A 14,612-nucleotide genomic window follows, 5' to 3' on the forward strand; every position below is an offset into this window, starting at 1 on the left:
AGAAATTTCTTGACAGAACAAATAATCAGGGGAACAGCTTGCCTCCTGGAGTTGTGGATGCTCCATCAGGGAATGTTTTCAAAGATAGGCTGGATGGTATAAGAAGAGACCCAACTTAGAACAATTTCTTGACAGTTAGAACAATTAACCAGTGGAACAGCCTGCCTCCAGAAGCCGTGAAGGCTCCAACACTGGAAGTTTTTAAGGAGAGACTGGACAGCCATTTGTCCGAAATGGTATAGGGTTTCCTGCCTGAACAGGGGTTGGACTAGATGACCTCTATGGTCTCTTCCTATCCTATGGTTCTATGTTCTAGGGCAGGAGTCTTCAAACTTGGCCCTTTGATGACTTGTGGACTTCAACTCCCAGAATTCCTCAGCCAGGCAAGTCATCAAAGAGCCAAGTTTGAAGATCCCTTGACTTGTGGACTTCAGCTCCCAGAATTCCTCAGCCAGCATGTCTGACTGAGGAATTCTGAGAGTTGAAGTCCACAAGTCATCAAAGAGCCAAGTTTGAAGACCCCTTGACTTGTGGACTTCAACTCCCAGAATTCCTCAGCCAGGCAAGTCATCAAAGGGCCAAGTTTGAAGACCCCTTGACTTGTGGACTTCAACTCCCAGAATTCCTCACCCAGGCAAGTCATCAAAGGGCCAAGTTTGAAGATCCCTTGACTTGTGGACTTCAGCTCCCAGAATTCCTCAGCCAGCATGCCTGGCTAAGGAATTCTGGGAGTTGAAGTCCACAAGTCATCAAAGGGCCAAGTTTGAAGACACTTATTCTCGGGACTATGTTCTGCTACTAGGTGCTGTCACTCTGATTAGACATTTTTGCTGAAAAGTGACATGGCGTTCAGCTGTTGCAAAGGTTGGTAGAAAATGAACAGCCAAGGGTTGTTGAGCTACTCAACCATTGTCACCGGACTGCGCACTGAACATCATTGCTTAGCAAAGTTGAAAGACAAGTTTCCAAGTCCGTCACGAAGATCTCAAAGTCAAAATTCTCAAAAGATGACAATGACAGGCCTTGGACTTATATACCGCTTCACTGTGCTTTACGGGCCTCTCTAAGCGGTTTACAAATGTCAGCCTATGCCCCCCCCCAACAATCTGGGTCATTTTACCGACCTCGGAAGGATGTTAAGTGAGTCAGGCTCACCCCTTGACTTTGCCTGTCAGAAGGTCACCAAAGGGGATCCCGTGACCCCAGCAGACGCTGCGACCGTCATACGTACGAAACCCAGTTGCCCAGCATCCGAATTTGGATCCCGTGGACCCCGAGGGATGCCGCAACGGTTTTATGGGTGAAAAACGGTCATAAGTCAGTTTTTTTTCAGTGCTGTTGTAACTTCGAACGGTCACAAAAGGAACTTTTGTAAGTCAAGGACTTTAGGAAATTGTTTTTGTCAACTATTTAGAGTTATGAATGTAAGGTGGGCAACTGTGTACATTTTCTAAATAAAAAAACTCTCTCTCTCTCTCTCACCCTCCCTCTTGGTCTCTCTCTTCCTCTCCCTCCCTCCCTCTCTTCCTCTCCTTTCTCTATGCCCCTCTCTCTTCCTCCCTCCCTCTCTTCCTCTTCTTCCCTCCCTCTCTTCCTCTTCCACCCTCCCTCTCTTCCTCTTCCTCCCTCCCTCTCTTCCTCTTCCTCCTTTCCTCTCCCTCTCTCTCTCCCACTCCCTCTCGGTCTCTCTCCCTCCCTCTCTTCCTCTCCCTTTCTCTCTCCCTCTCCATCCCTCCCTCTCTCTTCCTCTCACTCCTCCTCCCTCCCTCCCTCTCCCCCTCCTCGCTCCCTCCCTCCCTCCCTCTCCTCTCTGTCCCTCCTTCTCCCTCCCTCTCCCTCTCCCTCCCTCTCAGTCTCTCTCCCTCCCTCTCGGTGAACCTCCCTTCCTCTCCTCTCCCTTTCTCTCTCTTCTTCTCCATCCCTCCTTCTCCCTCCCTCTTCCTCTCCCCCTCTCCCCCCTCTCGGTCTTCTCCCTCCCTCTCTTCCTTTTCTCTCTCCCTCTCTCTCTTTCTCTCCTTCCCTCCCTCTCTTCCTCTCCCTCCCTCCCTCTCCCTCTCTCCCCCCCTCTCTCCCTCCCTCTCGGTCTCTCTCCCTCCCTCTCTCCCTTTCTCTCTTCCTCTCCCTCCCTCTCCCTCCCTCTCCCTCTCCTCCTCTCCCTCCCTTCCCCCTCCCCCTTTCTCCCTTTGGAGTGGCCTATGGTTACGTTTGGCTATTCTAGGCGGATGAAGCTACAGCTCTGCAGCCGGAGGGCTCACCTGGGGGCAAAGGCAGACACATCCCACCGGCTGCCTGCAGAATCTGACACATGATACGGAACACGATGACCTCATTGGCTTCCTCTGGTTGCCTGCTGTACAAAAAAGACACAAGAACATGAACTGCAAATGCTGCACAGTGGTAGAGAACGAGCCAGGCTTGTCCCTCACAACGGGTTATCCTGCTTCATAAATCAAGTTCCCTTTAAAGCTCTTCTACAGAGGGAGGAAGGGAAACGAGGGCACAGGAGGGGACACCGTGCATCATGGAGTCAGTCAGGATAGACTAGGCTAGAGCAGACTAGAAGAATAGGATAGGATAGGATAGGTTAGGATAGGATAGGATAGAAATACAGAATAGAATAGAAATACAGAATAGAATAGAAATACAGAATAGAATAGAAATATAGAATAGAATAGAATAGAATAATGAAGAATACAAATATAGAATAGAATAGAATAATGAAGAATAGAATAGAATAATGAAGAATAGAATAGAATAATGAAGAATAGAATAGAATAATGAAGAATAGAATAATGAATAGAATAATGAAGAATAGAATAATGAATAGAATAATGAAGAATAGAATAATGAATAGAATAATGAAGAATAGAATAATGAATAGAATAGAATAATGAAGAATAGAATAGAATAGAATAATGAAGAATAGAAACATAGAATAGAATAGAATAATGAAGAATTAAATAATGAATAGAATAGAATAATGAATAGAATAGAATAATGAAGAATAGAATAATGAAGAATAGAAATATAGAGTAGAATAGAATAATGAAAAATAGAATAGAATAATGAAGAATAGAATAATGAAGAATAGAATAGAATAGAATAGAATAGAATAGAATAGAATAGAAGAGAAGAGAAGAGAAGAGAAGAGAAGAGAAGAGAAGAGAAGAGAAGAGAAGAGAAGAGAAGAGACGAGAACATTCCTGGGGTTCCTCACTGTCTCCATGTGCTATGCTTTGGGGTACAAATATGGGAGTCAGGCGCTGGGAGTTGCTAATATTCAACGCGTAATAACAATAAACTTTTAAGTCCCGGTTATGGTTCCTCCATCAGGAAGTCTGGTGAATGAATTTGCTATGGTTCCTGTTTCTGTCTCTCCCTTTCTTGTCTTTAAATGTCTTATGGAAATTATCTGCTTACAAGGAACAGGACAAGGAGCGAAGACTGTATTTCCTCCAAATGTTTTCCAACATCCGACAAATTAGGTCCAGCTGCAAAGAGAGAGAGAAAAAAGAAAATACTAGATGGCTTTTTGGAAAAATGCTAGATAACTTTCCAGAAAAGCTCTAGATGGCTTTCCAAGAAAACAAAACCCTCAGCTATATGGCTTTTTCAGAAAAACGCTACATGGCTTTCCAGGAAAACACTCATCGGCTTTCCAGAAAAAAGCTAGATCGCTTTCCAGAAAAAAAAAAAAAAAAAGCTAGATCACCTACCAGGAAATGAAACCTCAAAAGTGTTTGCTTTGAAAATCATGAATGCTGGTCTTTCAACTCTGTTTCGTTCCTGTGAAAACCCAAACACGCAAATGCTTCTTGAGAGCTAAACTGAGGTAAGCAATTTGCAATCCCTCTTCTCCTTTTTTTGCAAGCAAACAGAGAGCATATTTTCCTATCGTCAGCAGAAATTGATGAAAACTATAACGCAAGCCAAAAACGGGCGCATTGCTGTTAAAAGACGATTTAGCAAAGCTCCGGTTTCCTACGAAATCTGGCCATGCCCATTTTGCTCCCCCAACCTTTCCCTCCCAAAAGATTGCCCAAATTTCCAAGAAATTTATCTTGCTTTATTTTTTTCAAAGAAACCTACCAGTTTCGAAACGTAATCCACCGCTATTTGATCTATCTTCTTTCTGCCGACATACTGCAAGGGTCTCAGGAGGTGCTCTTTCAACTGTGCCACCATCTGTAAAAAAAAAAATACGTGAACAACTAAAATCAAAATATTAAACTGTGTGTTTTGACGTGCAAACCATTGCGCAAAACGGACTTAGCCTCCGGGCAAAATTTGAGGTCGGTGGGCAAAGAGCTACAGAATCGTATTATTTCTGCTGTCAAGAAGTAATGTGGTGAGTTGGGAGCCAACTGATGAGTTTTCTGCACAACTAAAAGTGTGTGTGTGTGTGTGTGTGTGTAAATCACTATATCTGTTCCAGAGAAGTAGCAACAAAAGACTGGAACCTCCGTTACTACGGATGTCTAGCAAGGGAACAATTCAGTGGTCTTTCTGCTCGTTGACCATCGGTGGATTCTTTTCAACCATCCGTTGTCAAAATATCACAGTCCAATTAGGAGAAGGTAAAACCACTCTAATTTTCAATGGGAAGAACCAGCTAACGTTCACTGATCTTTTAATACAGTTGGTTCCAGTTAATACTTGGATCAGAGACACTGAGAGTTCTTGATCTTTTAGGATAGAGAAAGCCCAGCAAAATATCTTGGCAGGACGCAAAGCAAGCTACTTCCACCCTGTTGCCAAGATAACGACATGGACGTGTTCATGAAATCACCAAAAGTTGAAACTTGTGGAGCCAAACTTCATATTTTTTAAAATTGGCTAGGTAGCAGCACTTTCTACTTGAAAAGTTTATAAACGTTTCTGCCTAGCTGTTTTGCCAATGAAGAGAAACAGAAGCGGATCAAGGAATAACAGAATAATAGGGTGGGGAAGGGACCTTGGAGGTCATCTAGTCCAACCTCCTGCCCATGCCTATACCATTTCGGACAAATGGCTGTCCAGTCTCTTCTTAAAAACCTCCAGTGTTGGAGCATTCACCGCTTCTGGAGGCAGGTTGTTCCACTGGTTAATTGCTCTCACTGTCAGGAAGTTTCTCCTTAGTTCTAGGTTGCTTCTCTCCTTGGTGAGTTTCCATCCGTTGCTTCTTCTCCTGCCTTCAGGCGCTTTGGAGAATAGCTTGACTCCCTCTTCTTTGTGGGCAACCCCTGAGATATTGGAACATTGCTATCATGTCACGCCTAGTCCTTCTTTCCCTTAGATTAGACATATGCAATTCTTCAACTGCTCTTCCTCCAATCCCCTGATCATCTTTGTTGCTCTTCTATTAAAAAATAATATCTACTGTATATTTTCTGGTTACTCTTGCAGTACTAGAGATTTCCTAATGTGAAGTCAAGAATGCACCTACCAATCCTGTTAGCAAGCGTTGGTGGTAATCCTCATCTTGAAAGAGAGGAGCTATTCTTTCTTCTGAAAGAGAGAAAGAGACAGAGAGAAAGAAAGAAAAAGAGGGAGAGAGGAAGAGAGACAGAAAGAGAGAAAGAGAAAGAAAGAGAGGAAGAAAGAGAGAGAGAGAAAGAAAGAAAGAAAAAGAGGAAGAAAGAGACAGATTAGAAAGAAAGAAAGAGGAAGACAGAAAGAGAGGAAGAGGGACAGAAAGAGAAAGAGAGAGGAAGAAAGAGACAGAGAAAGAAAGAGAAAGAGGGAGAGAAGGAAAGAAAAAGAGACAGAGAGAAAGAAAGAAAGAAAGAAAGAAAGAAAGAAAGAAAGAGGGAGACAGAAAGAGAGGAAGAGAGACAGAAAGAGAAAGAAAGTGAGAGAGGAAGAAAGAGACAGAGAGAAAGAAAGAGAAAGAGGGAGAGAAGGAAAGAAAGAGACAGAGAGAAAGAAAGAAAGAAAGAAAGAAAGAAAGAGGGAGACAGAAAGAGAGGAAGAGAGACAGAAAGAGAAAGAAAGAGAGAGAGGAAGAAAGAGAAAGAAAGAAAAAGAGAAAGAGAGAGGAAGAGAGACAGAAAGAGAAAGAGAGGAAGAAAGAGAGAAAGAAAGAGAAAGAGAGAGGAAGAGAGACAGAAAGAGAAAGAGAGGAAGAAAGAGAGAAAGAAAGAGAAAGAGAGAGGAAGAGAGACAGAAAGAGAAACATTTCAACATGTTCTGATTACCAGCAACATCGTTACAGAGATTAGAGATTTCATGACAGATTTTATACATTCATTTTAATGGGAGATGCAGAATAAAATGAACAATATATACACACACTCCTCAGATTACGACCACTCATTCAGCCACCATTCAAACTGGCAACAGCAGTCATGGAGGATTTACGACAGGTCCTCTGAGTTCCGACTATCCTTGAAGCATCCCATTGTGATTTGGGAGTCCGGATCGCAATTAGGACATTGAAACAAGCTGCAGCCACGTGAACACAATTTCCACTGATCCTTGCCAGCTTCCCACAGGTAACGTCAACGTGGAAGCTGGCAGGAGTTGGAAAATCAGGGCCCTGTGATGCCCTCGCTTAACAACCCACACAATCCTTGCTTAACGAGGTCAACTGGGATTGCCGTCACTAAGTAACACAATCACGCGAGATCACACTTTACAACCGTGTCACTTAGTGATGGCGCTTCCGGTCCAAATTGCCATCACAAACTCAAGGACTACTTGAAATTTATTTTAAATATTTCCACCAAATAATGGGTTGACGCACAATAACACAGCATTCTTTTAAACAAAAAAACTAAAAAAAAAACCCAATTACATGTACCCATAGATATATGTACACACATAGACTCCTGTTTATAAACATATCTTTGCCTTTTTTTTCATTAGGTTAGTATAAGATAATGTGTCTGATTTTATAGCCAAATGTTATATATTAGTTATAGTTTTCATCTACTTCCACTTCTCAAAGTGGTAGAGATTATATGAATTATGGTGACACTTAGACCAGTGGTTCTCAACGTTTTTAATGCCACAACCCCCAACCGGTCCTAAGTTGAGGACTAAACTGGTCGTATGTCGAGGATTAAACCGATCATAAGTTGAGGACTACCCAACTGGTCGTAAGTTGAGGACTTTCCCTGCTTGGGAGCACCGCACATGCCGCCCCCTGCGCCGGCCGAGGCATAGCTGGCAAGCGGCAGAGACGGAGCAGGCTGACCACCGGCTGGGCCACCAGCTGGCCCAGCCCAAGGGAGGTAAGGGACCCGCCGGAAAAGGGGAAAAAAATGGCGGACAGCCTTGCTTGGCGACCCCCGTGAAATGGTCGATCGACCCCAAATGGGGTCGCGACCCATAGGTTGAGAACCGCTGACTTAGAAGAAGCTAAGAACTTGTTAACGTGCTATGCTTGCATGTATAAACGTGTAACTTCCTGAAAACCAATCTCTTGATGTTCTCCACGCGTGCCACCATCATTTCCAATCTACAAGACAATATGTCAGTGGTGGCGAACCTATGGCACGCGTGCCAGAGGCGGCACTCAGAGCCCTCTCTGTGGGCACACAGGCCATGCCCTGGAGATGGCAACCGTCCCTCTTAAACCAGCCGCCCGCTAACTTGCCGAGGTCCCACATGGCCGGATGCATCCCAGCACCCATGCGCTCGCTGGCCTCTGTGTGTGGGGGTCAATGGTGTCAGGCAGCAACTGCCCCGGCCCCACCTTGCCCTGTGACAATGGCACCCCCACCCTGCCTCGCCTTGCCTCGCTTCACCCCGCAGGACGAGACTCCTGCCCACCGCCCCACCTGCCCGAGACCCCCTGGATCTCCCCCAAGTCTGCCCAGCCCCCACAGGTGTCCCTCCCCACGAGCAACATTGAGGTGATTACGCCCACCTTGGCCACACCCACCCAATCTGCCATGAGCACCACAGCCACGCCCACCCAGTGGGCCACGCCCACCTGGCACCCGGCGATAAATACGTGGGTTTTGGGTTGCAGTTTGGGCACTCGGTCTCTAAAAGGTTCGCCATCACTGCCAAATGTAAACCACGGTTTTATCTATATAAGCCACCAGCCACCACAGGAAGAAGCTTCTCTACAAGTTTAGACAAAAGAATATGCTTACTCGAGATACGCTCAGCTCCTGCCCTACTAAGTCTGAGAAAAGAGCTATCATATCCAAGGAAACTGTTTTTCCACCCCGCAAGTCAGGAACAACAATTTCACAGAATTTGTGGAAGCAGAAAGGATGTCCTTTCCCTTTCCGAAGTTGACATTTATAAGTTACAGACCGCACAAACTCTCTGAAGAAGAAAACAAGGAGTGTTGCCCTGAATTAGAAGAACATCTACTCTCTTTTGAAGAGAAACTCAGCTCTAAGTAAGGAAAACACTTCATTTCCTTAAGCACAATAACTACCAAATAACAACAACAACAAGAGTTGGAAGGGACCTTGGGGATCATCTAGTCCAACCCACTGCTCAGGCAGGAAACCCTATACCACTTCAGACAAATGGCCATCCAGTCTCTTCTTGAAAACTTCCAGTGTTGGAGCATTCACCGCTTCTGGAGGCAGGTTGTTCCACTGGTTAATTGTTCTCACTGTCAGGAAGTTTCTCCTGATTTCTAGGTTGCTTCTCTCCTTGATGAGTTCCCATCCACTGCTTCTTGTCCGGCCTTCAGGGGCTTTGGAGAATAGCTTGACTTCCTCTTCTTTGGGAGATACTGGAAGACTGAGATACTGGAAGACTGCTATCCTGTCCCCCCTCGTCCTTCTCTTCATTAAACTAGACATACCCAATTCCAGCAACCGTTCCTTGTATGTTTTAGTAAGAAACCAATGGATCGCCACATCCTGTGAAACAATGATGCTCAGCTGGGATCGAGGGAAGCTGTTACTTACAAACTTTTGAGATCAAGAAACACTTACCTGTTTCCCACCTGGGCAAACTGGAAAGCACCCTAGAAGAAAAGGAGCAATGTTTCTTAACAGCTTCAGTGGAGGGAGACCTTAAAAAGGCAATGTCAACGCTGCTAACATCGGATGTTCTTGCTTTGACAACATATGGAGATGCAGCCATTTTCCTTCTTATGGTTTACTCTTAGAATTGAGAATTAGATGATACTGGGGGGGGGGAGGAGGAATGTGTATGGGAGTTTAGTTAGACATAACAATATTGTAACTAGTGTGAGAACCAAGGTTTTTGAAATAAGAGATGATAAGAACTGGCGGGTGGGAGAACTGGAGGGAAGGTCTGCATTTCAAACTAATTGGAGAATGTGATTTATGACTGTTAGTTAGAGGAGAGAATTGTGCTTTGATACTATGTGCTCAGGGGAGGGGAATTCAGATTTGGGCTTTGCCGATGTACGTGCCGATGCTATGTTACTCGAATAAAGATTCTTTAAGGTAAACAATGCCTTGAAGTTCTTTGAAGAGTTTCATCTGTCGGAACCAGGACAGCCAACGCATCTATACAAGATCTATAGAAGTAGTTCTCAACTTACAAACAGTTTGTTTAGGGACCATTCAAAGTTACAAACCGCACTAAAAAAAAAGGACTTATTCCCCCCCCCCCGCTTTATTTCATTTATTTCTGAGACCCGTGGACAACGGCCCCTTTTAGGGCCATCCGATTTTATGATGGCAAAAAGATGCTCGACTCACTTTTTCGTGTTTTCAAATATGCTTTTGACGTAAGAAGTCCTGGATGCAGTCTTCTGTGAATAAGGTTATGCAAAAGAGCCAATTTACTCTCTCGGTATTTCATAAGAGCTGCATTCAAGAAACAGTTGTGCTCCTTCCTTCCTTCCTTCCTTCCTTCCTTCCTTCCTTCCTTCCTTCCTTCTTTCCTTCTTTCCTTCCTTCCTTCCTTCCTTCGTTCCTTCCTTTCCCTTCCTTCCTTCCTTCCTTCCTTCCTTCCTTCCTTCCTTCCTTCCTTCCTTCCTTCCTTCCTTCCTTCCTTCCTTCCTTCCTAGCCTTAGCAATAGCACTTAGACTTATATACCACTTCACAGTGCCTTACAGCCCTCTCTAAGCGGTTTATAGGGTTAGCCTGTTGCCAACAATCTGGGTCCACATTTTACCAACCTCGAAAGGATGGAAAGCTGAGTCAACCTTCAGCCGGTCAGGATCGAACTGCTAGCAGCAGGCAGAGTTTTCCTGCAATGCTGTCTTCTAAGCTCTGAGTCGCCACGGCTGACTTACCTCCTCGGAAAGCAGTTTATCCCATTCCCTCTTCAGCACTGTGTGGCTGAAATGCAAGGGGGTTTCGACACATTTCACGTATTCCAGGTTCAAATTCAACTTTTCCCAGAAGCCTTTGCAGTTTCGCACCTCCAGCAGGCAAATAAACGGGAAGAAAGAGAGAGAGGGGGTTTTCCGTCAGCGTTATTTCCTCCTCGGCCTTGTGACCAATAGCCTACAGGCGGTCAACAGCTTGCAAGCGTTCGAAGTTACAGTGGCATTAAAAAATACAAACTAACAACAACAGAAAATTCTGGCTCCATTTTGGTCGTAATGCAAAGAAACTCTGTGTTGTATTTAACTTATTTTCAAGACGGATATCAGCAGGAGTGAAACCGCTGTGTTGCCGAAGCATTGTTTGACGAGGCTGAGATTTTGGGGGGGGGGGGAAACATTATTTTTCAATGTCTGTTAACGCCTTCCAAATCTTTGTGGAGATGTGGATAATGAACAATAATGAAGCTTTTAAAAGCATGATCAGTACAGTGTCTAACATAAATAGTGTTAAAGGAGATTAAAATTGAGGACTTGGCATTTCATTTCCTCATTAGACTTATATTCCCACCTTCATTTTATACAACTCAAGGCAATTGACAGGTGCAAAAGATCCACACACACAAAGGTCCAATTATACTGATTTACTGCTAAAACCCTGTGCATAGGAATCTTCTTAAACAGGGGTCTTCAAACTTGGTCCTTCATGACTCGTGGACTTCAACTCCCAGAATTCCTCAGCCAGCATGGGGGAACTATGGCCCCTTCATGACTTGCAGACTTCAACTCCCAACTCCCAGAATTCCTCTGCCAGCATTCAACTCCCAGAATTCCTCAGCCAGCATGGGGGAACTATGGCCCCTTCATGACTTGCAGACTTCAACTCCCAGAATTCCTCTGCCAGCATGGGGGAACTATGGCCCCTTCATAACTTGTGGACTTCAACTCCCAGAATTCCTCAGCCAGCGTGCCTGGCTGAGGAATTCTGGGAGTTGAAGTCCACAAGTCATCAAAGGGCCAAGTTTGAAGACCCCCCGTTCTTAAAACTGATGGTTAGCGAATGCTAGGAATTAGATAAGGATCTACGAAATTCAAGGCGGGATTGTTTGGATTCTAGGCTGATTCCTCTTTTGACTTCATCCTCCAGTTTCTGCCACTGCTTCTCTCTTAACATACATAATGCATCATCCATCCGTTCAGTTTTAGTGCTGATCGCGTTTGACTCAGCCATTTTTAAATAACAAATTTTTAGCACACCCTTATACAGCTAGCAGCTGTATCACGTCATCCTTTCATTTTAAAATCCAATTTTCCTGCACAGCACGACCATCCCAGTTCTCCTACGGTTATAATAGCAATATTAAACCGATCAACCCGGGATGCTCAATTCATTACAATGTGATCATCCGGCGAGAATTGCAAACAAAGCAAAAGACACAACTGGGCACAGCAGGGCTTCACAAATGAAAGGGCACAAGTGTGACAAATTCCTGCTTGGTAAATCATCAATAAAATATGCCAAACTAATTTGTCCTCCCGAGTTAACTAGAACTGCTTTGTTGAACACAGCTCCAAGTGCTAGAATCATCTCCATGTGTAAATGTTAAATATATGATGTCATGATGCTAGTTATAGAAGACTCCTTGGAACAATTACGCCTCTTTTGAGATAATCGCTTGGAATGAATGCAGGCCAAGACTGACCTCAAGTGGTAACTTAAAAAAACGGACTGCAAATTCTTCATATAGTCAAACTGGTTTTAAGCGATTTTCAGTTCTGGTGTGGAATCAGGCAGCGAATAAGGCCTGGAGACTAAAACATACGAAGAACGGTCGTAGGAATTGGGTATGGCTAGTCTAGAGAAAAGAAGGACTATGGGTGATGTGATAACAGTATTCCAGCATTTGAGGGGCTGCCACAAAGAAAAAGGGGTCAATTTATTTTCCAAAGCACTAGAAGGCAAGACGAGGAACAATGGATAGAAAAGGAGAGAAGCAACCTGGAATTAAGGAGAAACTTCCTAACAGTGAGAACAATCAACCAGTGGAACAACTTGCCACCAGAAGTTGTGGGTGCTTCGTCACTGGAGGTTTTCAAGAAGAGACTGGACAGTCACTTGTCTAAGATGGTATAGGTTCTCCTGCTCGAGTGGGGGGCTGGACTAGAAGACCTCCAAGGTCCCTTCTATTCTATTCTATTCTATTCTATTCTATTCTATTCTATTCTATTCTATTCTATTCTCCAAAGCACCAGAGGGAAGGACGAGAAACAATGGTTGGAAACTGACCAAAGAGAGAAGCAACCTGGAATTAAGGAGAAACTTCATGACAGTGAGGACAATTAACCAGTGGAACAGCTTGCCACCAGAAATCGTGGGTACTCCATCACTGGAGGTTTTCAAGAAGAGACTGGACAGCCACTTGTCTGAAATGGTACAGAGTCTTCTGCCTGAGCAGGGGGCTGGACTAAATGACCTTCAGGGTCCCTTCCAGCTCTGTTCTGATTGAAATTTATCACGGGATTTGGGGAAGATGGAGACTAGATTTCCAAAATACAGTTGGGATGTTATGTCTGAACCAGCCAAGTTATCTCGAAGAATACAGACAATCCTTGACACATAGCCCTATGTTTAGTGACCGTTCAAAATTACAACGGCACTGAAAAAAAATGATTTATGATCAGTTGCCAAACTTAATAATGAACCATCCCTACGGTGACATGATCAAAATTCAGATACCTAGTAATTGGTCTGTATATTTGTGACAGTTGCAGATGCTGTCCTGATTTCTGACCCAGCAAAGTCAATCAGATAAGCCAAACTGCAGTGTTAAATCAGTTAACAAAATTGCAGTGATTTGCTTACAACGGCAGCAAAGAAGCCATAAAATGGGGCACAACTTACTTCACAGGAAATCTCTTCCGTTAACTATGAATCCTGTTCCACGATAGGGTGATTATTACAGGAAATGTTATCCACTGAAACTGAGTGTAAATTAAAAGTCCCAAGCACGTATTATCATGTTTGGTGGGCATGTGATAAAGTAAAGAATTATTGGAAAAAGATACATACCTGGCTAGAAAAGATATTAGGAGAACATGTTGACTTTAAACCTGAACTTTTTTTATTAGGTACAATGCCAGAAAAGACTAACAAACAAAGCTTATACTTGACTTTGCATGTTGCAACAGCGGCAAGAATTATATTTGTGCAACACTGGAAAAATGAAGGAATACCATCAGATGAAGAAATAATTTAAAAAAATTCTAGAATGCGCAGAGATGGGCAGATTGACTATGAGACTGAAAGAAAAAGAAGAAATGGATTATTATCAAACTTGGAATTTATTTTACCATTGGCTGGAGGAAAGAATAAAGGATTAGGAATTAAATATGTATTAGCATGTAAACTCAGACATTGGTTGAAAAAGTATTATTGTATGTATGGAAAAAACAAATAAAAAAATTTATACACAAAAAAATAAAAGTCCCAAACATGCCCTACTTCACTATATTGTTAGAATATTTTTATTATGCACTTACCTTTAAAGAGGGTAATGAGATAATGTATGTTGTACACCGAATTCCAGGAATATCCTAGAAAGGTGGAAATAACAAGTGTTAAGTTTTCCGACAAAATACATCAATGGAAGACAATTATTTAATTAAGCTGAAAAACATGTGGCCTTCAAAGAAGGACCTCACCTTCTAAACCTCCAGGGAAGCTGGTTTTGTAAAAATCCATCAAAATATTTTGATTACTCTTTTTTTTACCGATACCAGGATATCATACCACGAAGATTCATTATGGGCAAGGAGAACGTCTTGTGGGCTCATTCTTAAAAAGAACATCTGAATCATAGAATTGTGGAGCAAGAAAGAGACCTTGGAAGTCTTCTACTCCAACCTGCAGAAGACCTTAATTCCATCCTGGACAAATGGCTGTCCAGTGTCTTCTTAAAATCCTCCAATGATGGAGCACCCACAACTTCTGAAGGCAACTTGTTCCATGGATTAATTGTTCTGTCAGGAAGTTTCTCCTTAATTAACAAACTCAGATCTGTCTCTGAATTTAATAACAGAAAGACATCCCTCAGTTCATGTTGGAATACATTTTTGGGGATGTATATTTTTGTGCAACAACTATAGTAGTATTCAGCCAGTAGATGGCAGTGTTTACAAGTTTGGATCTATGGTATATACTTGATGGTTTTTTTTCCTAAGTAAAACAGTTAAGCAGTAAAGCACATGGTGATTGTGCCCTTTGTTTGATCTGTGATGCTATATATAAACAGAATTTTACCTTCTTCCAGTTCAGCAGTGACGTGTACGGTAAAAGCTTATCCAGGCTGCCGGATTCCAAGTACATTTTCCAGTGTAAAGAAGCTAAGAACATCGAGAAAAGATAGCCTCTTG

At 43.2% G+C, this 14,612-nt stretch overlaps 1 protein-coding gene across 5 annotated transcripts in view; it reads right to left on the bottom strand.

The window, feature by feature from the left end:
- LOC120317325 (gamma-secretase activating protein) overlaps nucleotides 1–14,612 on the bottom strand; it is a 45,934-nt gene that overhangs the window by 11,120 nt on the left and 20,202 nt on the right. For 3 of the 5 annotated variants that reach the window (XM_039363836.1, XM_039363839.1, XM_039363840.1), the window contains exons 18-26: nucleotides 14,500–14,582; nucleotides 13,740–13,793; nucleotides 10,167–10,295; nucleotides 9,627–9,679; nucleotides 8,889–8,920; nucleotides 5,426–5,487; nucleotides 4,090–4,185; nucleotides 3,421–3,491; nucleotides 2,256–2,350 (exon numbers count right to left, since the gene is read on the bottom strand). In XM_039363836.1, the coding sequence (XP_039219770.1) occupies nucleotides 2,256–2,350; nucleotides 3,421–3,491; nucleotides 4,090–4,185; nucleotides 5,426–5,487; nucleotides 8,889–8,920; nucleotides 9,627–9,679; nucleotides 10,167–10,295; nucleotides 13,740–13,793; nucleotides 14,500–14,582 (675 nt within the window). The remainder of the gene's footprint in view (nucleotides 1–2,255; nucleotides 2,351–3,420; nucleotides 3,492–4,089; nucleotides 4,186–5,425; nucleotides 5,488–8,888; nucleotides 8,921–9,626; nucleotides 9,680–10,166; nucleotides 10,296–13,739; nucleotides 13,794–14,499; nucleotides 14,583–14,612) is intronic. The other 2 variants (XM_039363837.1, XM_039363841.1) reach the window with 1 other exon arrangement.

Source organism: Crotalus tigris, unplaced genomic scaffold (assembly GCF_016545835.1).
Source record: "Crotalus tigris isolate CLP2741 ecotype Arizona unplaced genomic scaffold, ASM1654583v1 scf7180000019599.1365583, whole genome shotgun sequence".
In the NCBI taxonomy this organism is placed as follows: domain Eukaryota; kingdom Metazoa; phylum Chordata; class Lepidosauria; order Squamata; family Viperidae; genus Crotalus; species Crotalus tigris.